The sequence below is a fragment of the Canis aureus genome, chromosome 37 (assembly GCF_053574225.1).
Source record: "Canis aureus isolate CA01 chromosome 37, VMU_Caureus_v.1.0, whole genome shotgun sequence".
Classification (NCBI taxonomy): Eukaryota; Metazoa; Chordata; class Mammalia; order Carnivora; family Canidae; genus Canis; species Canis aureus.
The window spans coordinates 15,462,110-15,485,465 of NC_135647.1; the positions used below are offsets into that span (position 1 = coordinate 15,462,110).

The window sequence follows — 23,356 nt, forward strand, 5'->3', positions numbered from 1 at the left end:
CTCTCTACCTATGGCATTACTCAACACAGATTTTTCAAGTTTTGCTTTCACTCGAGTCCACTCAGGGCTTGTTTCCCTGGGAGGTTCAGAATTTCTTTTACAGGTGGTTCCCGAGAGGCCTCCACCGTTTCCCCAGCTCTGATAGCTTTATATTCTATTTTCGGCCTCTGCACACGATCACCCTTTTGTTCTCTTTGAAGCCCTCATGCTGACACGGCGTCCTTCCTCCATTATAATCTGTCTGTCTTTCTGTATATTTATCTCTGCAGGAATGCAGCTCCAAAGAAAGAAAAGTCAGCTACAGGTTTATTCCCCGCAGCTTCGCTGGCTGTTTATGTCTATACAAAGCATTCACCCCAGAAAGGAATGTGCACCCCTGTAGGCATCTCAGAAAACAAACCATCCCAACATCAGGTAACAGCGTCAGGTACACCGGGAACTTACAACGGATCTGTTTTTCCCTTTGTGTGGGAACAAATGGTACCCACGCGTGCCCAAACTCCAAAGGGGGAAAAGGGGGGCGGGGGGTAGGAGAAACAAAACAAGCGGTGTTGCAATCCGGTTTTCTTCCTTTCCCAGAGCTCCTGTACCCCGCCCTCGGGCAGCCAGGCCAAGAGCAAGAGTAGATTCTTGTTGGGAAAGCTCCAAAGGAGACCCTCGAAGGTTCTGCCCTGGGATGCCTGGGGGAGGTGGGGGTGTGCATGGTGGTGGTTTGCGTGTGTCCTCTCCACGCATTTACAAGTCCTGTCTGTGGCTTCGGATGAGTCCTTTGCAGTTATGCATTCCAAGTTCCTCAAATAAAGGTGATTAACAGATTATTCAAAAAGGAAGCTCCCAGAAGCTGATAAAAGTTGCCTGCTTTAGGCTTAGAGGCAGAATAGGTTTTTATGCTCTCCTATTCTTCACAAAGAACATTTTAAATAGACACGACAAGATTTTGAAAGGCAAGATCTAGGGAGCCTAATAGGGAAAGAGGCTGGGGCTCTCCTGCTTTGAACCATTTGCTAACGCTGACAAAAATCAAACGACCCATCACAGCACAGACTCTGAGCCACCGGTTCTCTCCCTTCCTATATCCCCTTTCCCTCTGTTTCTCGCTTTCCTGGTTACCTGTAGTCCTCCTGTCGGGATTGCTTTTGTCAGGAGCTAAATTTCTCGCTGCAAACAAAAGCTCTCTGCAGGCTGCTGTTCTGGGTCAGCCTTCGCCTGTCCCTGGCCATGCTCTCAGCTCAGTCCGCCTATGGCTCTCACTGGGCCCCTGTAGACACCTCCCCGACCCGAGCCAGTGCGGTGGCTTGGCTGGTCCTCGAGGTCCTTGTTATGATTGCAAGATGCACCTCTGTGACAGCCATAGAGGAACTATGAAAAAACAAGGTTTATTACTCACAAGTCCTGGAGGGTACACAGCAGCATGCCCAAGACCACATAGTGAGGTTGTGGGGGGAGGGGGAGAGAGAGAGAGAGAAAGAGAGAGATTGAGAGAGAATGCTCGTAGACCTGGAGTTTTGCTTCAGTGGAATCAAAATTGGAGAGCCTAGGGTTTCTCAGGTTCACTTTTTATGGGCAAAGTTAAAACAAGAGCAGGAATGAAAGTGCAGAAAGGGAAAAGCAGGGTCACTAGAATGATGTGTCATGTTCGGCATTCAGGGCTTTCTAAAAGGGGAGCTTTATGGCCTGGCTCTTTATCTAGTTGTACAGTGGGCGACATGTTTGTTCGAGATGACTGTGAGATGGAGGCCTCAGCAGTCAAAAACTTAATGTTCAGGTGCTTGGGTGGCTCAGTTGGTTAAGCGCCTGCCTCCGGCTCAGGTCATGATCTCAGGGTCCTGGGATCGAGCCCCGCATTGGGCTCCCTGCTCAGTGAGGAGCCTGCTTCTCCCTGTGCCCCTCCCCCTGATCGTGCTGTTATGCTCCCTCTCCCTCTCGCTGTCTCAAATAAATAAATAGAATCAAGGAAGGAAGGAAGGAAGGAAGGAAGGAAGGAAGGAAGGAAGGAAGGAAGGAAGGAAGGAAGGAAGGAAGGAAGGAAGGAAGGAAGGAAGGAAGGAAGGAAGGAAGGAAAGAAAGAAAGAAAGAAAGAAAGAAAGAAAGAAAGAAAGAAAGAAAGAAAAGCTTAATATCAGGGACTCACACTACAGCTACCCTATGAGAAAGTGGTGATCTCACCTCACACTCAGGCCCCTACTACTGGGCGATGTCCTGATGTGCCATCAACTATCTACTGGAGACAGCTTCCTCAAAGTCACGTAGACAGTCTGCCCAAACCCAGACAGTGTCCTACACATTCAGTTCTACAACGATGTTTGTTACAGGTCATTTGTTGGCCACTGCCTCCATCCACGGAGTGAATTCCTGATTATCTGTTCCTTTTCTTTGTCACTTCATGCTTTGCGATCTTGATTAGCTCATGTGTGCTCTGGCCCAGCTCTCCAGGGTAGGATCCCAGAGTACTCCTTATCTTTATGTTCATGGATAAGGTAGTCCAAAGTTTAGGAATTCAAGGTCTGGCCACCAACAACCCACAGAGTACTAGGGGTGAGCCATCGTACACTGCAGTCTCAAGATTTTGGATTCTAACCAGGATTCTTGTGCATCAGCCTGAGTGAGGCCCAGAGGATGGGGCTGGATGAGAATGATCTCAGAAGAGAAATCAGATGTCCCATCACCATTTTCTCTCCTTACATAAAAGCTCCTCATCCATCTCCAACCCCCAGGAGGTACAGAAAGTCTGTTCCAGGAAATGACTTTGGTGGCACAGAGACCCCAGGAAGCAACTCTAGGTGTCATTTCTGAACCACAGTCCTGATCCAGGGTCCCAGTCAGCATCTCTGGCTCTGAAAAAACACATCATTAGCTGTCTGACTATTGCTGCTGGAACTCACGCAGGCATCCCTGGGGTAGCTCAATACTGCATGCATGTTCAAACAGGTACAGTGATGAAATCTCCAGTACCTTCCAGAGCAATAGCCCCAATGCAGTTGAATTGACAACACTTATCTTTGCCTGTTACATGCAAGATTGTCTGGCCATCACTAAAGGGAGTGAAAAAGTCAACCATTCCAGTGATGAGGCTAGATATATGCAAATAAAGGGCAGAATTTATTAATAATCATATGTAATTACAGAGCCAAATAAAGTGCTGTGGGAGCACAAAAAAGAGGAAGATGTTGGGACACCTGGGTGGCTCAGCGGTTGAGCATCTGCCTTCAGCCCAGGGCGTGACCCTGGAGTCCTGGGATTGGGTCCCAAATCGGACTCCCTGCATGGAGCCTACTTCTCCCTCTGCCTACATCTCTGCCTCTCTCTTTCTGTGTCTCTCATGAATAAATAAATAAAAATATTTTTTTAAAAAAGAAGAGGAAGATGTGACTTCCAGTGAGAGGGGAGAGTAGGATGAAAGATTTCATATTACCTGGGCCTTCTGTGCAAAGTCTTCAAGGGATTCTTGTAGTGAGCCAAATGAGAAATCCTTTAGGGTAGCTGCTTCCCCGCCTGGTGGTTGCTGCACCAGAACTTCTCTCTTCATTCTGTTCTGAGTTTGAGGTATCCAGGAGTAAGGACTCCCAAGCAAAGACTGATATTTCAAATATCAAGTAACCAGTAAGGTACAGGCAATAACCAGTGGGAACGGACATACCATAAGCCATCAGGCTAGTGCACACCCACAAACTCCATTGTCATCTTCAGGGGTGCGGCTAGTGGGGAAGTGAAGAACAAGAAGACAGGGGCACCTGCTTGGTTGAGATGGTTAAGTGCCTGTCTTCAGCTCAGGTCATGATTCCAGGATCCTGGGATCGAGCCCTGTGTCAGGCTCCCTGCTCAGTGGAGAGTCTGCTTCTCTCTCTCCTTCTGCCTACCTCTCTTCCTGCTTGTGTTCTCTCTCTTTCTCTCTGTCAAATACATAAATAAAATATTTTTTTAAAAAAAGAACAAGATGTCAGAGAAGCTTGGGAGTAGGGCAAGGCTTGGGAGAGAGCCTTATATTATAGTAACATTATAGTCACTCTAATGCCTGGTAGGGTTTTTTTTTGGTTTTAGGGGGTTTTTTTAAGGGAATTTTTGAATTTGTTAATGGTATGCCTTGTTTTTATCATTAAGTAATAGGGATATAATAATAATCTGATATTAAAAGAATACTTCAGAATACTCGAAGGGGTTTTAAAAGGAGACTGTCTGTGAAACCACCTCATACTCATTAGGATGGCTCCTATTGAAAAAAGAAAAATAAAGAACAAGTGCTGCCCAGGATGTGGAGACATCTAGAGTTTGGAGAAGAGGTAAGTGCCCATTTAGATGTCATTGGCATATGAGTCAGAAGAAAAACAAAAGGGACAAAAGGGTATCTGTAGAGAAAATGGAATATATGTCAGGACAGAACCCGCACGTTGAGGAGGAATGGGGAGCAGGAGCAGGAAGGGAGAAGAGAACACAGTAAAGAAAACAGAATTATCTCAAGTGTTAGAAAAAAAATCACAATGGAGAAGGTGCCATTGAAGTAGGAAAAGAGAAAGCTTCAAAAGGGGACACTATAGTGCATCAGAGAGGAGGAGGACCATGACCCAGAGTGCTTTGGGCTTGGCATCCGGGAAGCTTGCAGGGGTGGAAGTCCGAGAGAGCTCCAGGCCAGTGCGGGCTGTGAGTGGAAATGCCACCTGTAAGACCTTTGCCACTCGCAAGGAGAGGAAGAAGTGCAGGAGCTCATAAGAGGAAGGGACATAGGTTTTTTTCCCACTCAAGAAGACTGCAAAGACTCGAGACTATTCATAATAATCTGTAGGGAGAGCATCCCAAGACAAAAAAGAGAAGACACAAATGATAGAATAAAGTCGGTGGGGTTTGTAGGAGGGCTCGAAGTCAAGGTCAAGGAGTAAGGCATGAGCCTTCAAGAGGCAAAGGAAAACATGGGTCCTGAAAAGAGGGGAGAGGCAGGAGGGATGGACAAGTAAAGAAAACAGGCACATGAGGGAAGCTGAGGGGCCCCCCACCCCTGCCCTGGATGAGCCAAGGTCATTGGTTGAGGGAGGGGTGTCAGGTAGGAGGAGCAGTAGAGGTGCAGCTGGTCTTGCCAGATTTAGAAAGAAAGGTTTGAAGATCCCTATCTGGTTAAATAGGAAAGAATGTTAATATACACAGAAGGTCTAGACCCCACAAAGCCCTTGAAATCACAGCACGCAAGCCCTGGAAGCTCACTCCTTTCCAACAGCCCAAATGAGTTCAACAAGACTTTCCGAGAAAAGGAAAAGACTCTGTATCCATTCCAAGAACTGCTCCAATCAGCAAAGTCAGGCTAATAGAACACGTGGGACAGATCGCTGCCTACTGGATGGCCTGCCCATGCTCCCACCTCTGCTTTGTGACCTGTCTTAGCTTTCAGCCCTGCAGCCCACTCCCTCTACCTGGCCATGGGTCTCTTGAGAGTCATGACCCCGACATGGCTGGAGCCAGCCTAAGCATCAGGAAGAGGGAATTCCCTGAATGATGGGGACCACTGGGGGTGTACTGGAAATGTGTCACTGTTTCACTAGTAGAGATGTGCCTTGGAAATCAAAATGAGAAGAGAGGCATGGGAAAGAAGACCATTCACGTGGTCACTTGTGGCTTGGTCACCTGTGGCTTTCCTGTCCTAGGAAATGAGACTGAGGGGAAGGCGACCAATGGAACAGACCATTCTGGTAAAAAAAAAAAAAAAAAAGAAGAAGAAGGAGGAACTGGACAGGTGTAAAGGTATCTGGAGAGCAAGACCCTGGGTACTTGGGATTTTAGGGGGCAGGAAGAAACAGAGATGAGAAATCTAGAGACAGAGGAGATAGAGAGGAACAAAAACAAAACAGTACCAAAGCAAAGCCCTACAGGCATCATGATTTTACTTGGAGTTGGCTTTATTTCAGGGGCAGTGGAGCATTCTGAGAAAGAATCTGTTATCAGAGAATTTTGCAGACACGGAGTGGGATTAGCTTAGAGTTCCTTCTGTCGGAGCAATCCACCCAGGTAGAACAGAATAAAGTCTGAGAGTAGTGGGATGAAACTGGAAAGAACGAAAATCCCATGGGGGCTGGCCTGGGCGTCCCCAGCAGCTGGCTTGTCTTACACTCCTCTCCCCTGTGAGGGGTCAACAGGACTCTAGTGAGCTCCTCTCTTTGTCCTGAGAATCCCCTCGTACTGTTCTCTCCTCTAACCATCCCAGCCACCCAGGGAGGTGGCTACGACTACCCTTCCCAGCTTACAGATAAGGAAACAGAAGCCCAGAGAAATTAAGCAACTTGCCCAAGGTCACCCATTATAGTAAGCAGCAGAGTCCAGACTCAGATTCAGGCCATGGTGACTCTCAGGTCTGTGTTCTTAACCAGAGCAGAGTCCCAGCCCATCCAGTCCAGAAAGATGAGGTGCTGTGCACCCAGGCCCCACAAACGTATACCATAAACTTGGATATTTTTACCTCTGGCTTATTCCCACTCGTGCCTCCCTTCCAAGTATTAGTACCATAACATTCTTTTGATAATTTTTCCTTTTAAAGGAGATACTACTCTTACAAAAAGGTCAACTGGCTAAAAATATTTTGTTTGAATTTCCATGTGCTTTTCTGCATGATTTCTTTGCTTCAAGTCCTGCCTAGGAGAAACTGCTCAAACATTTTCCACACACAAGGACTCATTTTCCAGGCCCTGGTGCCAAGCTCTCTCTTTTCCTTCTTCCTTCTCGGCTTCACCCCCTTTGGTCTTCTCAGGACCTTCAGAAGAACCAAAAGAAAGATTTCGTTTTTAAAGAAAGAGAGAAACATTTCTTTTTGACATTGAGAGCCAAAGGGCCAAAGTTCTTTTTTAGTAAATTCCTTCATAATATCAAAGGTAGGGCGATGTTGCATGTGGGTCATTGAAATGAGCATTTTCCTGGGGGCAGGGTCTCCAGGTACCAGTGTACTTGACTGTCAAGGGTAGGCCCAACAGCTGTGTGCCCCATGGAGTGATTTGAGCAGGACCCCCAAAAAGCACCTGGAATCCCTACCAGTGGAATCACTTGTTTGAGTCAAGACATGGAAGGTCCCCATTCAAAGTTCTCACAGCAGCTGACTCCTACCACTGCTACTTTTGCTCTTGTCATTTTCCTGTTTGCACAACTGTCCCCCTCCCCCATCCCACCCATGGCACACTCACTCTCCCTGTTAGATCCATAAGCACTTCCATCCAAGCTGGGACCAGTCTTAGCATCTCCATAAAAATAAGACCTGGGACCTAATGTGTGCTGTTAAGGAGAAAATTATTCCAAGACTTGTTAAAATGGTACAAGACTTTTTTTTCAAGACTACTGCAGTAGTGGGAGAGAGACTCTGCTCACCTCTAAACACAGTAAGGACACATGAAGATTTATACACAAGGAGCAGGGTTAGAGGGAAGGCAGCTGGATATTACTCAGAGGATACAACCAGAATAGAGGACTTTGGCTAGATGACCTAGTAGGATTCTTTGCTAAGTCTGGGCTGGTAGGCTAAATACAGGAAGGGGGCCAATTTTAAGGCCTAGTCGTAAAGAGGGCTTAGAGGAGCCTGACTAATATTTGGTCAAGGACAGGCTTAGTAGTAAAAGGCATGTAGAATAAAAGGATCTAATTGCAGGTAGCAACTCATTCTGGCCATTCAACTCAATTCACATTATTCTCTATAACTACCACTGGCCATTTGATACAAATTCTCTTTGACTAAACTCAAGCCCATGCTCTTCTAAACTCTTCCCAACTAGGCCTTGACATTGGACTTCTGTGTTTGTCTCTGCATTGTCCAAGTTCAGCAAGAATCCTGCTAAGTCCACTTAGTCAGACTCCCCCATTCTCACGTATTTTCCATAAACTACTAGAGAGATGTCCCTTTACCCCTGAGTAGAGCAATATTTGATACCCTCCTATATAACCACAGTAGAGTTGTCAAATTCAAGAAATCGACCAAATGATAGGACACTGCTAATTTCCAGCCCATAAAATATGGCTCTGATGTATCCTAAAAGTCTTAGCACAGTTTTAAGCAGTTTAATGTTTGTAATAAAACAGAAAAAAAAAAACATTTTGTGTACTGCAGAGACCATTCCTGAGAAACTTCTTACCAATTTATACTAAAAACAAATTATTTGCTCTATATTTATTGATCTAACGATGTTTGGGTTGTTTATTGCCTAGCATTGGAAGGCCTCTAAATACCTATTTATAAATCCAGGAAGATATTCTAACAATCCTGCTGGTATCAAGTTGATTTGAAAGATCTGATATTTCATTATAAATGCAATTAATCAGTAGGGAAGTCAAAGAGGTAAAATATAGCCTCTAAAATTTTAGCAGGATTTGGGCTCTGGGGCATCCAAGAATGGAAATGTAGACTTGCAATGTTCTTTATGAAAATTACCCCAGGCCCCATAAGCCCAGAAAATGCACAATCAAAGCCATGGCAGGAGTCAACAGCAAGAAGCCCTAACCGAAGCACCACAACCAACCCTTGCTCCAGTGCTCTTCTTTCTTACAGAGAGAGAGAGAGAGAGGGAGGGAGGGAGAGAGAGAGCCATTCTCCACTGGGAGAGTGTGTGGTGATTTCATAATCATGTGATATACAACGGCACCTACTTTCCCACAGCCACACACAGTCTTATGTCCCTTTGTTCCGTCCTTGCAAGAGAAGCCTCATCAGGTCAAGGCTTTCTCCTCTCCCTCCTTGTGTGACCTCCTCCAGGCTACTTGCTCTCCTTCTTGCTCTCCTTTGAGACTTTCCTCCAACAATCTCTCCCCTTCCTCTCTCTCCCTCCCCTTTTCTCTCTCTCTGCCTCCCTCTCTTTCTCCCTCATCCTCCATCTCCTGTCCTCTCCCTCCCTCTTTCCTCTCCCTCTCACTCTCCTTCTCTCCTTCCTTCTCCCTTTCCCCCACCCTCTCCCTCCCTTTCTCTGTCTCTCCCTCTCCCTCTCCTTCTTTCTCTCCATCTCTCACTCCTCCCCTCCCTCTCTCTCTGTCACCTTTCCCTCCTTCTCCACTGGCATTTCCCCCTATAACTCAGAGCCTGTCCAAGTTCTTCCCCAGAAACCAAGTCCAGGCACAGAACCCACCAGAGTAGGTTGTCATGGTGGGTGTCACACCTGTGGGAGGTGGAACATGCAGGAGAAGGACAAGGCACCAAATGGACATGTGATAATAATAATAATAAAAAAAGCTACCCCATGAGGAGAGAATGAGACCAAGGCCTTTGGTCCAGAAAGAGAGTCTGGGTTGAGGGATTAAAATCAATTTTTTTAAGATTTATTTATTCATTTGAGAGAGAGAGAGAGAGACAGAAAGTAAGCAGAGGCAGAGGGAGAATCTCAAGCAGACTGGCGGAGCACCAGCGCCCTCACTCTCCTTGCCTCTTGTCTCAGACAAGAGGTGGAGGTGTGCTTTTCTTTCTCCAGAAGGTTCAATGGCGCTCTCTGCCTCCAGGATAAAATTCCAGTGCATGTGCCCGGGGCAGGGTTCTGGCATTTGGTGTCTAGTCCCCTTCCAGGCCTACCTTCCACTGTCTCCTACTTCACCCCCTTCTGACTCCTAACCCTCTTGGCACATCCCAACCCCCCAGCCTGGGTTCCTGCTCATCTGCCTGCATCTTTCCCTTCTCAACAGAGGCCACTTCTTCTTCCTTTAGAAACACCCTTCAAGGCCTGTCCTAATGCCATGTCACTCGTGAGCTGTCCCTGACCTTCCCAGCCCCTGGAAAGGCTGTGACATTTAGCCTGTAGCTCTCACTTGACATTTGTCAGATACAACCTTGGATTTTACATGAAGATCCCACCGAATATGACTAACTGGAGCCTGAGTCATGGATAGCAAATGCCAGCCTGGGAACTTGGGACCAGAAAGCCTCAGTAAGGTATGCTAGTTAGAGAAATGCCTAAAGGGGCGCCTGGGTGGCTCAGTCGGTTGGGTGTCTGCCTTTGGCTCAGGTCATGATCTCAGGATCGAGCCCCACATTCAGGTCAAGCTCCATGTTCAAGCTTTCTCTTCCTCGCTCTCCCTCCCCGCCCCCACTGTCAAGTAAATAAATAAAATCTTTAAAAAGAAAAGAAAAGAGGGACACCTAGGTGGCTCAGCAGTTGAGCATCTGCCTTTGGCTCAGGACGTGATCTTGGAGTCCCGGGATCGAGCCCCACATCACACTCCCTGCATGGAGGCTTCTCTCTCTCTCTCTCTCTGTGTCTCCCATGAATAAATAAATAAAATCTTTTTAGAAAAGAAAAGAAAAATGCCTGGCATACACTCACCAAACATGACATCATAGGGCCAGGAAGGCACCTCCGGCCAAAGGTACCTGGACTGGGCAGAGGCTGAGGAGCCAGCAGGGCAGCATCCATTGGAAGCCAGCGAGGAGCAAGTCTGGGCAATGGGGATTAAACACTTAGGTTAACCTTGATATTAAAACTCTACTTCACATTTAGCATGACCGAGCCAGAGATCTTTGGAATGGGCACACCAAGTAGAAATTTAAAAATAAGTTTGGAAATGCTTTCCAAAAGGCCACAAAATCAGCTAGTGAGATTTCTCTTGTTGCCGTGGACAACTTTTCAGAGAATTCATGGCAACGAAACAAAGCCAAATAGGGTTCTTAACTCAAAGCTTTTCAAAGTCCTTGATACGCTTGTGTGAATTGTGCCTGAGTCAGGAATAGAGAAGGCAAGTTTTGTCATTTAATTTGTCCAGGGAATTCTTTCTCTCAAGAGCCTCTCCCAATTAGTGATCTTTGGAACACAGTTAATAAATGTTATTTACATCTACACGAAACCCATGTTTCTCTGTGGCCCAAAAAGCAGAAAGACTGGGAAATTTTAGAGAGATTGGTCCTTACTTGCCAAATTTTTACAGTATTAAAAGCCCAAGTTATTGGTAGTTTCAGACAAAATGAGTCCAGGCTGGATTTAATCACAGCCAAGATAATAATAGAACACTTTAAGGTACACGTCAAAAAACTGGAGCCATACCAAATGACTTGATACATTTCTCAAATTGACAACTGATATTTTCTAATAATAGAGACACTAAATGGGTATTTTTTTAAAAAACAATTCTTTGTTATTTTTTGCTTGATTGTTCTCATTTTAGCTTATGGAAGAAGCTCTGCTCTTATCACAGAATCTACTTCAAGGGCTTATTTTGTAAACTTCTAGAATCGCTGTTTTAACAACAAAAACACACACACACAAAAATCTTATTACTTGATCTGTCTTAATTCTGTAGTCTGCATATAAAGAAATCCTTTGACACTTGACCACTCCTGCCCCCTTCCAGAGATGGCGAATGAAGACAAAGTTTATATACATTTGAGAAAGAAATGCTTTAAGATATAAAGTGATGTTTGTAAAAGTGGTGCAGATTTCAATGTCAAGCAAAAATTCTTTGGGGATACTCACAGATGTATTATCTCTGCTTCTTGTGGGTTGACATAATGGTGAGCTGGTCTTTATTTATGAACACCATTGTAATCTAAATTTTGGTTCAAGCTTTTAATATTTTTCCCAATACAGTTTCAAATACCACAGATTCCTTGATTTCGTGGGTGGATGTGTTTTAACTCAATCTTGACTCAAGCTGTCCACTCCTCCTGTCGTGGCCAATGCGTCAGTTCCCGATAATTATTGCAGGCCCTAACCTACAGCTGTCCCTAACACACTGCTTCCCATCTGTGTGACACTGAAAGCATACCTTTTTCCTTGGTCTCTCTTGGATGCAAAATGTCTAGGAAGACTTAATGTGTTGCTTTGACTGGGCAATTTTTCCTGTCCAGATAATTTGCGGTGTGCCTTGGGCCAGTTAAGTTGAAACAAAAGTCTCTGACAATCACGCTTTTTTATTTACGAAAGTAATAATCTGTTTAAGTTAAGCTAACTCTTGGGAAAACGTTAATATGGTGGCACTTCTAATGACATAAGCATTCTATCAACACTGGTGTGTAAGTCTTATGACTAAAAATGTTCATCCCAAGGAAGAGATTTCTGATGGAAGAAAACGGGTTGACTCTTTATTAAAATCTCAGTTGAATACATATAGGCCTTCTGCATCCTTCCTGAAAATGTCTTAAGCCAAAGCATTGTGGAAGAAGGAGGAGCTAGTCGTAGATTATCTGGGAAGTAATCAGTTTTCAAGGTGATCTCTTCACGCCCCTGAGGATTACCTGAATCCAGGCAAGGAGGCTGCTGTGGCCATTTCCGGTCTGTTCTTATTAGCACTTGTCCAAACTGCTGCCCATAAAATACTTGCATTGAACCAGGTAACTGGCTTTGATTATTTTTTTTTTCTTAAAGGCATTTTATCGGGGCACCTGGGTGGCTCAGCAGTTGAGCATCTGCCTTTGGCTCAGGTCGTGATCCTGGGATCCTGGGCTCTAAGCCCGCATTGGGCTCCCTGCAGAGAGCCTGCTTCTCCCTCTGCCTATGTCTCTGCCTCTCTCTGTGTGTCTCTCATAAATAAATAAATATTTTTTAAAATGGGGTACAGGAGGGAGGGGTGTCGTTTTGTGAGAATGCTTGGCACATTCTCTGGTTGCTTAAGTTGGGTCTCAATTTCTTTAAATCGCCCTTCAGAGTGTAAGCATGGTCGTCTCCATGCTGCTACAGGCCATGCCCTGTAAGGAGGCCTGTGCTTTTAAGGTCAGAATCCCTGGAGCTGCAAAGCCCAACACTTCTCTGGGTTGGAACCACAAGCTGTCCCTGCAGAACAAAGCCAAGAAGCCCACTTGCAACAGGATCTGAAGTGCTGAGGACTGTGTGCACAGCTGACAGGCGAGTCACGACCATTGTCGGGGGATTTAATTTATGTTGGCTGCTCTGGCTTCCTCATCTCGTACATATTTGGTTTGCAGAATGCACGGAATTCGCTTGCTGAGCAAGTTTATCCATTCTTTTTTCTGAGCAGGCTCTCTTCTACTGAGGTATGTCTCTGAGAAATTCCCTGAGCAGACTGCTGCCAAAGCAGCACACAGTTCAATGGGACTGTGTAAACCTGAAACAAATCCTCTCTAAAAATACACTGTGCACTGTGTGGAAATAGAACCTGGCTCTGACTTGGACACAGAGGTATCCGAACTTACTACCAAAATGTATGTCATAGTCTAGAAGTACATCATCCTTCCACGTGCACACAAGACACGAGAGAAAGCCACCAATGGGACCGAGTATTTGCTGAACACGCATTACATGCAGCATGAGATACTATCACTGTTTACTGAGAAAACTGAAGATCACAGAAGGAAAATAACTTGGCCAAGTTCACATACTAAGCAGCAGAGCAGGAATCTATAAGCAGGTCTCATGATTCAAGGCCCATGGCAAGATGTTGGTGTGTTCCCTTTCATCCCACAAGTTGACCAACTATATAACTTTCACTAAAGCATTAACTAGATTTTTAAAAATTATGTAAGAGAATAAAAAAAAATTGAGGGAAACACAGAAATCCAGGTCCAGATTAATGACTTACCAAAATCATACAATTAATGTGATTTTCTGATTTGCTGTTTGCAAACCCCTGAGCACGATACTAGCGTTCTTTGGAAAGTTCAGTGTGTTAGTGATACTATGTAGGCTCTTGATTTTTCTCATATCTAATTTCATCACGTGTATTTTTATCCGGGAAAAAAAAAAAAAAAAAACATTGGATGTATCCTACAGAAAGGTAGAGTGCATTGGTAGGTACAAGCGAAGTCAAAAGCCGCGGAAAATAAATAGAACCATTGCGCCATCTAGTGATGAAACTCTTGCTTTGCGAGAATACCACCTGATGGTGATTCTGTTTTGCCAATCCGTCCCCAGAAGTCTCTGAGCCTGAAGAATGTTCATAAAACTGGCCAAAAGAAAGATGTCTGATAACAACAAATAAAGGAAAATTAGCAGCAGTTCAACAAGTACAGCGGAATGGAAAGTATTCTACTGTCAAGATTCTTCTGATAAGATTCCATCAGCAGCTGGAGGTGAACCCAAATTCTACTCCTTAAAGATCAACCCCAGGTCCTATTTCCCTTTCTCCCTGTACCCTAAAACTTTAGGTACTATTTTATAAATGAACAAGGGTTCAGTTTCAAAACACAGATGGCATAAGTATATATTCAGTAAGTCAGCTATTCTTAACGAGTCTGACTAGGACTCACTCTCCATCATGGAGCTAGTTCAGTGTAACACCTGAACATCCGTCCTCCAGAGTACCTTTCCCTCTGCTCTTGTTCTGCGCTGGCGGCAATAAATTTGAAGTTTGATATTTTCTCTTGATGCTCAGTAAATATCAAAATACCCAAAGATGGTTTACCCATTAGAAAAATATTTAAAAATATTACTTCAAGAGCTAAAAACAATAGAAGCAAAAGAGAAAATGTCTTTTTAATCTCAAGATTTATATTTTGCTCAAGAACTTTTTAAGACTTAGGAAAGGGAAATACAATAGTTTTATAATTCTTATGGTTGAATGAAATAGTTACCTAGAAAAAAAGAAGTTCTATTTCAACTCAGTAATTAGCATGCCCATGTACGTGGGGGAAAAATTGTTTACTTCCATTTTGCTTGCACAGTTTTTAAAGTTACCTAGCTTTTATTCCCATGGGGTTTATAGCAATTACAGTGCAGTGACGGGCTCCGTCAGTCTCAATTTTTTCTTAGGCAGGAAAATAGATGAGCCTGAGTACCTGATACCAGCCCCTGGAAATCCCTAACAAAATTCAAAATTCAAAATATTCATAAACTTGACGATTGCAAATCCTGAGTTGGCAATTTTTCAAATCCCCACACCACCATCTGGTCTTGGTCAAGAATGAGAATTTTATCATAATTCAGGCAGGAGCTCCCATAATGCTCTGTAGAAGCTGACAGGACATACTGGAGAAAATACACAGGTAAGAGAGTAAGAAAACCCCAGCACAGCATTATTAGCTGTGTGACCTTGAGAAGTTTCTCACCTGCTCAGAACCTCCAATGCTTTATCTGTAAAGGATTACCTTCATAAACCTTAGTAATCCACTTAACTTGAAGGATCACTGCGTTAAAGAATACATATGAAAAAAAATACATATGAAGCATCTAACAGATAGTACTCAATAAACAGTCGTCATTTATTCATAAAAGTGATAGTATGCCTTTTAAAACAAGAATTCTTAGAAGAAGATGTTTATTTGGCCTACAGTTGGTCCTGGGTAAAACAATAAACTCAACCAAGTTCACCTTTTGGGCTTCTTGCTTATTCCTGCAGCAGTACTTCCAAAATCCACAGGTAAAACCGGCCGAGAAAAACGGACAGAGGGGGAAGAGAAAACATTCGGGTTTGCAGCAAATGAGTTGAAATGTTATGTCATCAAGAGTCAAAACGCCCCATAAAGCTTTTAAAGACAGGTTTATTTATATATAAGTGCATGAAATTGAATACAGAAATTTTATTAAAATACTGTATATTACAAATTTTTAATCCAATAAATTCTGTGAAATGACATTTAAGTGCTGGATTCACTGTTAACATTTGTCTTGTGTGTGTCAGTAGAGAGTTCACCCTGTATATTACAAAGAGGAGAGAGACACACGGACCTCAGAAACGGTCCTGTGGTGAGACAATGGATGATACTAATTGTGCATCTTTTCTTTAAAGCAATGAATTGCAACCTAGATCTTGTGTTTGCAGACCAACTTTCTATAGTCAAAAATAACTTGCATATGTTTATTGCTGCCCTTTGAAGAAAATGAGTGGTGAAAAATAACTTAAAGACCAACATCCCTAAGGCTAACCTGATGCTTACCACAATTAAAATAATTAAAGTTCACTGCAAAATTTGTGTTCTCCAGGAAATTATGCTATATACACAGTGAGATTTGTACATGAATTGGGAAATAAAAAAATCGCTTATATAAAATTAAAAATCAATAGTATACAATATTTACAGCTTGTTAGGTATTATACATAAACATAGTTTTTAAAATAATCCTTCAAAATTAAACTGTATTATGTAAACATGCAGTACACATACTCATACAGTGTAGTTTATAGTCTTAACAGAGGGGAGGAATTGTGTTCACATAATGTAGGGTACTTCATCACGTATGCCTATGTTTTTGTGCGTTACCCCGTCCAACATTTATTCTTCCTGTCTTTAAACTTCACAGTACATTAAGTATTTCTATAGTAAAAATAAATCCCTGATGGTAAACATATTCCTAAAGGTTACAACTGTCTGCCCTTGTACTACGGTATAAACCTAACACTGTTTACACTAGAATTTCTAGTTTACAACAAAACTAAATTTTAAAATCCCACACTTAATTGTCTTGACTACATTTTTCTCCATTTCAAACTTACTTGTAAAAAGAAAAAGTATATAGACAAATACTACATCATGAAAAGGTGATGAAACTCGTTGTCATCTGTCAGAGTCAATGGCAAAATGCTGATTTTTATTCACCATAAGGAGTTAATTACACCGTCCCTAAACTCTAAATCCCAGTGACAAGTGTGTCAATCCTGAATCCTGCCAAATTCACTTTGCAAAAGTATCTTAACTTCCAAGGCACTAAGGCACCATTTAGCTTTTAAAAACTACTGTTTCACTAAATGATTCATCAGTGATCTGAGAGTTAACGCAATTTGAAAGTGAATTTTTAATACCTATCGGGTAAACTATATTTTTGCTATTTAAATCAAGACACTTTTGTTGGTTAACTTGAAGTTGATGCTCTCATCCTAAGATGACTAAAGTCAAGGATTAATACTTCCTGGTACAATCATATGAATTTCACCAATTTATAAGACTAAGATGCAAAATACTGTGGAATTTTATTTGTTCATCTAAATGTGTACAGCTCATGTCTGTACGTCTGTGTGTATGTGTGTGTGTGTGAGTGCGTGTGTGTGTGTATTGCATCTGATACCACAAATACCAAGAAAGTGTCGACAATCAGACTATTAACTCACCCAGTACTGAAAGGAAATAATTTTTAATTACTTTTCAAACAAGTGCTTCTACTTTGCTCTCTATGGAGAAAACTTTAAAACGGTCCTTCCACCAAGATACTTAGTGATGATGTGCAAATATTTTAGTTTAAAAACAAGAGAAATTTCTCATTATCAGTAGTACTGTCAAGTTAACATTCATTTATTATAGGGATCTAAAACAAGAGATGATCCTTGGAAATTATCAATATATGGTTAGGAGAAAAAGGGTTACAGTTATGATAATTATGAATTATAGTTTCTCTTTCTATATATTTGTGTTGATACCACTTTCCAGTTTCACTTACATACCTAAATACATTCCCCAAGAAGGGACAGGTCTGGTACCAGTGAAGGGGCATGGATATGGGTGCAGGACATAATCCAAAAAAACACGTAAGAGGTTCATGCTCTCTTGACTTTCCTACAGCATTTATTTTTCAGTAAGATTATAGCTGCATAACCATAAGGTGTTAAGAACATTTTCTTCTAAACCAGAACTTCTGAGTCTATCAACAAACTGTACATATGTTTAAATTATACCATATGACAACAGAATGGAAGGAAGAGGGAGATTTTTAAGAAGCTGAAAAATTAGTGCTCAAAATCGACAAAGGGTTATTATGTAAGTTCAACATATGTGCAATGAGTTTAAAGATGAGTCCTCTATACTCAAGGGAGGAGGAGACAGTTGCAGTTCATAGCTCTCTGTTCACTCAGAAACTTGGGTGTTTCCATCAATTTAATAAAGTATTAACTGGTACATCTCCACATCTACTGAAAATACATTATATATTAAGCACTACCTTCCCAAAACAAATTCACATATATGTTTTTTAGATAACTACTTTAGTAGCCTCCTCAAAAACGCTGTACTGCCTACACTGAACAGAGATCCCTCCGTGAGAGGAACAAACCTATCACACTGCACACACACACACACACACACACACACACACCACTGGATTGCAAATACTGTGTTAAGTCTCACAAAGAAACGGCATGTAGTCGACATGCAGCAGAAATACTCACACAGTGTAGTTTACAAACCTAATGCAAGGAGGAGGCTGTATTCCCATCACCTAGGGCACTTCCTCACGTCCTCCTAGGCTTGCCCGCCTTACCCTCCCTTCTTGCTACCCTCCTTCAAACTTCCCGCTGCCACAAAATGCTACCGTGTGTTAGAAAACCTTATCATCTTCAATAAAAAAATGTCCTTTTGTACCTGAAGAGTTCTCCCTCCGAGATGCTATAAAAAAGGACTAGGAGTTAAGAGAAATTATGAGCTAACTAATTGGATCACTAGCCCTCAGCACTGAGATTCTCACCCCTGATTATTAAAAGGAACAGCAATTTACACAGCTACCCAGCAAGTGGCGCCAACTTCTCTGCAATTTACATCTACCAGGATTTCTTCGTGACTTTCCATGTTCTTCATATTTTACAAACAAGTAAGGACTCTGAAGAGATTCTGATTAAGACTTTCCAAGAGGGGAAAAAAATTAATAGCAAGAGTGAAGTAGTTTCAGAATATTTCAGAAAATATTCTTAGCATCTCGTGACTTCGTGAATTATAACATGGACATAAAGTAAAAATAACAGCGTTTCCTTGAAGTTAGAAACAAGTATGGTGTATGCACCTTTGGTCCACGAGGGAAGGACGTGGTAGGCACTGAAGCCCAGCTCCATTTCCTGCAGAACTGACGCGACACCTGAAGCCTGAAGCCCAGGATGGCAGAAGAGAAGTGGACACAGAGGACACGCTTTCCCATCCCTAAAACAAGGATAGTTAGGTTAAATGTCGTAGAGATTCAATGCATGTCGGCTGAACGATCCAAGGAAGTGAGCAGGATAAGGCAAAGGAGTCAGTGCCGGCTACCCTCACTCTTTTTCTAGCTTAACTAGCAGTGAACAGTCGGCTTGCCCTCACCACTTCCACCGTCACCCACTCCCAGAGGTGGTCTTGGAGAATCTGGTGATTTTTGGAATAAAGAGGTGGAGAGGAGGTGAAGGAAGCAAGATTGTAAGAGACAGTGTTTAGTCTCCTTCTTAAAATATGTGCAGGGAAAATGTGGAAATGGAAGAAAGTGGATAAATTTTACAAAACAACATATTCAACTGATGTTAAAAGTTAATTTAAAAAATTCTAATGATGGGATCCCTGGGTGGCGCAGCGGTTTGGCGCCTGCCTTTGGCCCAGGGCGCGATCCTGGAGACCCGGGATCGAATCCCACGTCGGGCTCCTGGTGCATGGAGCCTGCTTCTCCCTCTGCCCGTGTCTCTGCCTCTCTCTATCTGTGTGTGACTACCATAAATAAATAAAAAAAAATTTTTTTAAAAATTCTAATGACTTTCTATTGATCATTTACTGCCAAATACATACTGCTTTGCATTCATACACCAAACGTCACCAAGTGACAGGCCCTGGATTGGAGTTGATGTTGCTGGCTTAGCGGAGTCTAGCATTCTGCCCACCATGTCACCATACTGATATCCCAATTACAGGAAGTCCACTTGGTGGATATACTGGGAAAACCAAACTTGGGGGCAGGGGGGGGAAGGACTTAAACTCTCAAAGAGAACCAGGAAATGAAGTGTCCCAACCTTTTTATGATTTATAATCACCTTCCTAGCTCTTGGTGGACTCAAGGGCAGGGATCCATCTCAGCCATCCTTGTACAACTTACTAAAGAAAATACTCAGTACAGCACCCTGAAAACAGTAGATCCATCAAATAATGTTTACAGAATTGAATTAGTTGGCATGTGCCACTGTGGGCAGAGTAACATGGCAACGCCACCTGTGTCTTAATTAGACCTTCTCTGAAGTTCTTTTCAACAATACTCTTTGATTTTTAACTTAACCCTGTTCCTTATACCACAAATGCATGATATATAGTGCAGCTCACTTCCTTATTTCTCACTTAAGGTACAGACAACACCCTTATGCTTTTTTAGGCAGTGGAAATGTACATTGCAAACACTAAGAAAGTACATCGAGTAACAAACTATAAGACTGTTCAGTACACATTAACATCTAAAGTAAGAATGATTAAGCTGTGGGGACTGAATGGAGCCACCATTTAAAAATGCCCTTATTTTAGGCAACCAGTGGAGTCATCCATGGGGCAGATCACTTGTACCTCCTTCATCTAAAAGTTTTATGCATCATTTGTAGCTTTGATGGGCCTCCCTGATTGATTCTGATCTCTGGACAGTTCTAACCAGTATGCTAAATGATAATTAGTTTGGGCATATTGGCATAGATCTTTTCTTTGGGGAACTGATTTCACCATTAGCCATATTTTCGTAAACATTTTCTTTAAATAAAGGAGTGAATAAACTCCAGAGGATTTCCCCCTTTCTTCCTGCATTTATCACAAAGAAAGTTTACTGCCAAATCACATACAAATTTTAAGAAGTTGTAACCTAAACACATCAACAAGGGCTTTTGTCATATCACAAACAAGGGTCTCCAGCATTAATAAACCAAGAAAAATTTCCCCAAATTCAAAAATCTCAAACATCCTTATTTAAAAGATCATTCAACTGAACAAATATATATAAAATTCTCTACTAGAACATGAAAGTGTTCACTGAACAAAAGCTTTCCAATTAGACTATATTCATATATAGCAGCTTTACATATAGATATATTATGATATATATGTGTGTGTAGGTATATATCATTAAGCATTTGTTGTCTCTGTAGGAAAACCACTGATTTAAAAAAAAAAAAGATCTCAGCATAGAAATAGCTATTTAAGACAATTTCATTGATTCACACTATTCAACTGCATTTTAAAACATCAAGAGAGTGACAGTTGCACAAAATCTCAATGAAAAGAGCTGAAAAGGCAAAGAAACCAAAAATTCCCCCAACGGTTAAAAGTACACACACACACACACACACACACATACGCACACACACAAACTCATAACATAATGCAACCTGATGGGGAGATAGCTGCAGGACACTCCGTAGACTATTAACCATCCAATTATATTTCCGTTCTAGAGCAAAAACAGGAGTTAGAATCTCTTTGGTCCACACATTGATGGATTTAATGTGTCCAGGTAATTTTCCAGCTAATTTTGGATTCTAAACCATGTGCTCGTATTCCCTTACCATGATAACTTTCTTAAATCATGAAACAACCATACATTAAAATAAATATCCATACTGCAGATCTGAAACAATGTGAACACATTATTGGTAACTCCTCTCAAAGAATATGAACACTTGAAATTACCAACAGAACAGCCAAAATAAAGGAAGAACACAATTCAAGTCTAAAAGAAAAGGAGAAATCAAATTGACTTGGAAAATTTATGCCTAAATTTAATTTGGGAAAACATCGGGAATATAAAGAACACATGAAAATAATTTTTAGGCTTGTACATAATAAAAAGAGTCAATTTTAAGATTTACTTCAAAGATCTCTAGGGATGCAAAGCTGCTTATTGTTTTTTTAAAAAAACAGATTTCCAAGCCATCCCCAAAATTGGCTTCCATGCTGGTAAAAGTATCCCCTTCCCCAACTCCCTATTGTTAAATCATTTATATATATTCTGATTTTCGGTGGAGAAAAAGTGGTGTGGGTAATGAAGGTCTTAAATTTGAATGCGACCTAATAGAAATGTACCTTTTTTTCTTTTTTTTTAACCAAATCAGGTTATAAAACAGTGAGGCTAGAGTATGCAGATTATTTTTTGGATTGCCCTTGACTTCATATCTTGTGCAGTGGCTTTTTGAGTTAGCACATTTATTCTAAGAGTACCTGGCATTTAAAACAATCTCAGTAGGAGACAAATTCAACCAGGTTCTGTTTCCCTTACTCCTTGCACTCTTGAAAACAACTACATCTTGTCAAAACCTCTTCAAGTGTTTTGTACGAAGGACTTTTTCATTCTAATAAATGTCATCACTGATTCAAGTAGACTTAATTAGCAGTGCAAATTGAGAACTGAACAACAGACCACTCTAATATATGATCAGCACTGTACTAATCCGCTGAAATTGCCAAATTTTTAAATTATTTGCTATATTCCCCAATTTTTACTTAGCAAAATTATGTTACCACATGCCCAACAATAAGATAGTTTATTACTCTTCTTATATAATGTACTTGTTACTTATCTACAAATGAGGCTTTTTGTTTTCACAGCCTAATTTAGGCCACTCTTTAAACACAGGTAATACTCCAGAATGAAAGACTGTTTATGTTTTGTCAAAAATCAAGATATATGCAACAAGTAATATAATCCCACCGAGATATTAGTTATAAAGATGTTTTCTCCATGAGAAACATGGCAAGAACTTTCTTTAGAAGGGTCAAAGAATGCAACATGCATTTCAGACTTTTTTTTCTTACAAAGTTTATAAGAAAATTCTCAATTTATATTTTTATGACACACGAACTACAGCCAATGTGTGTGACCCACAAGAGATTTTGAATTCATATCAATAGAGTAGTTAGGTAGGAGGGAAACTAGTAAAAGTGTTATTTAGGTGAGCGGAAGGGATGCATCCTACAGGTCTACTTTGAGTCCTTAAAAGAGTTTAGCTAGTTTGCCATTAAGTATTATTTTTCCACATAAATTAAAGTAAATAACAATAAATGCCTACATATATTAAAGCCCTAAATCCCAGAAACGTTCGACATTGAAAACCAAGAGCATTTACCGCCTATTAAATGATTCAGTATTCAGCACTCATACGGGATTTAGTGTCACAAAACAAAACAAAACCTCACTGTTACCTGAATTCGTGTGGAATATGGTTCACAGCACTCATCTACATCTACACTTGCAAATTGTCACATGATCAATGTTTTTCAAAAAAACAAAACAAAACAAAAAGGCGAAAGAGAGAGAGAGTTTGGCACGTGAATCAGCTCCTCCTCCGCACGTCCCGCGTCCCTAACCCGACGCGGCGCTGCGGGAGGACAGTGCGCAGCAGCGCGTCCGCGGGCAGCTCGCAGCTCCGACCCGGTCCGGCCCCGGGTCCCCGCGTCCCCGGGTCCCCAGGCGGCGCCGGCCCGGGGCGAGGCACGTAAGGTGCAGGCGGTGGTGCAGCAGCGGACAGCAGGGGGCGGTCTCCGCACGCAGCGCGAGGCCTCGCCTCCCGCCGCCCAGGACCCGACCACGCCGCCTTCCGAGCATCTGTACGTCGGCCTCCTCCGGTGAAGCAAGCCCTGCCCTCGGGGCTCAGAGCGTGGCGAGGATCCTTGAAAAGGAGATGATCAACGTCAATACAGTCTGCCCCACGCCCCACACCAGCGCCTCCAGCGGGGCCATGTTCTTGCCGGCCACTCGGTAGATGCCCGCGACGGCTGCACCTGCGAGGGGCGGGGCGGACAGACAGAGGGACACGGTCACTGCCTGGGCGCCCGGGAGGGAGCCCCGAGGTC

At 42.4% G+C, this 23,356-nt stretch overlaps 1 protein-coding gene across 4 annotated transcripts in view; it reads right to left on the bottom strand.

The window, feature by feature from the left end:
• Positions 1-284: 284 nt before the first annotated feature.
• TMEM170B (transmembrane protein 170B) overlaps positions 285-23,356 on the bottom strand; it is a 48,849-nt gene continuing 25,777 nt past the window's right edge. Inside the window, exons 3-4 of one of the 4 annotated variants that reach the window (XM_077886081.1) lie at positions 10,260-10,371; positions 285-3,890 (exon numbers count right to left, since the gene is read on the bottom strand). In XM_077886081.1, coding sequence (XP_077742207.1) covers positions 10,271-10,371 — 101 coding nt within the window. In that variant the 3' untranslated portion in view covers positions 285-3,890; positions 10,260-10,270. Of the gene's footprint in view, positions 3,891-6,351; positions 6,728-10,259; positions 10,372-15,343; positions 23,285-23,356 lie in introns of those variants that run through there. The other 3 variants (XM_077886082.1, XM_077886078.1, XM_077886079.1) reach the window with 3 other exon arrangements.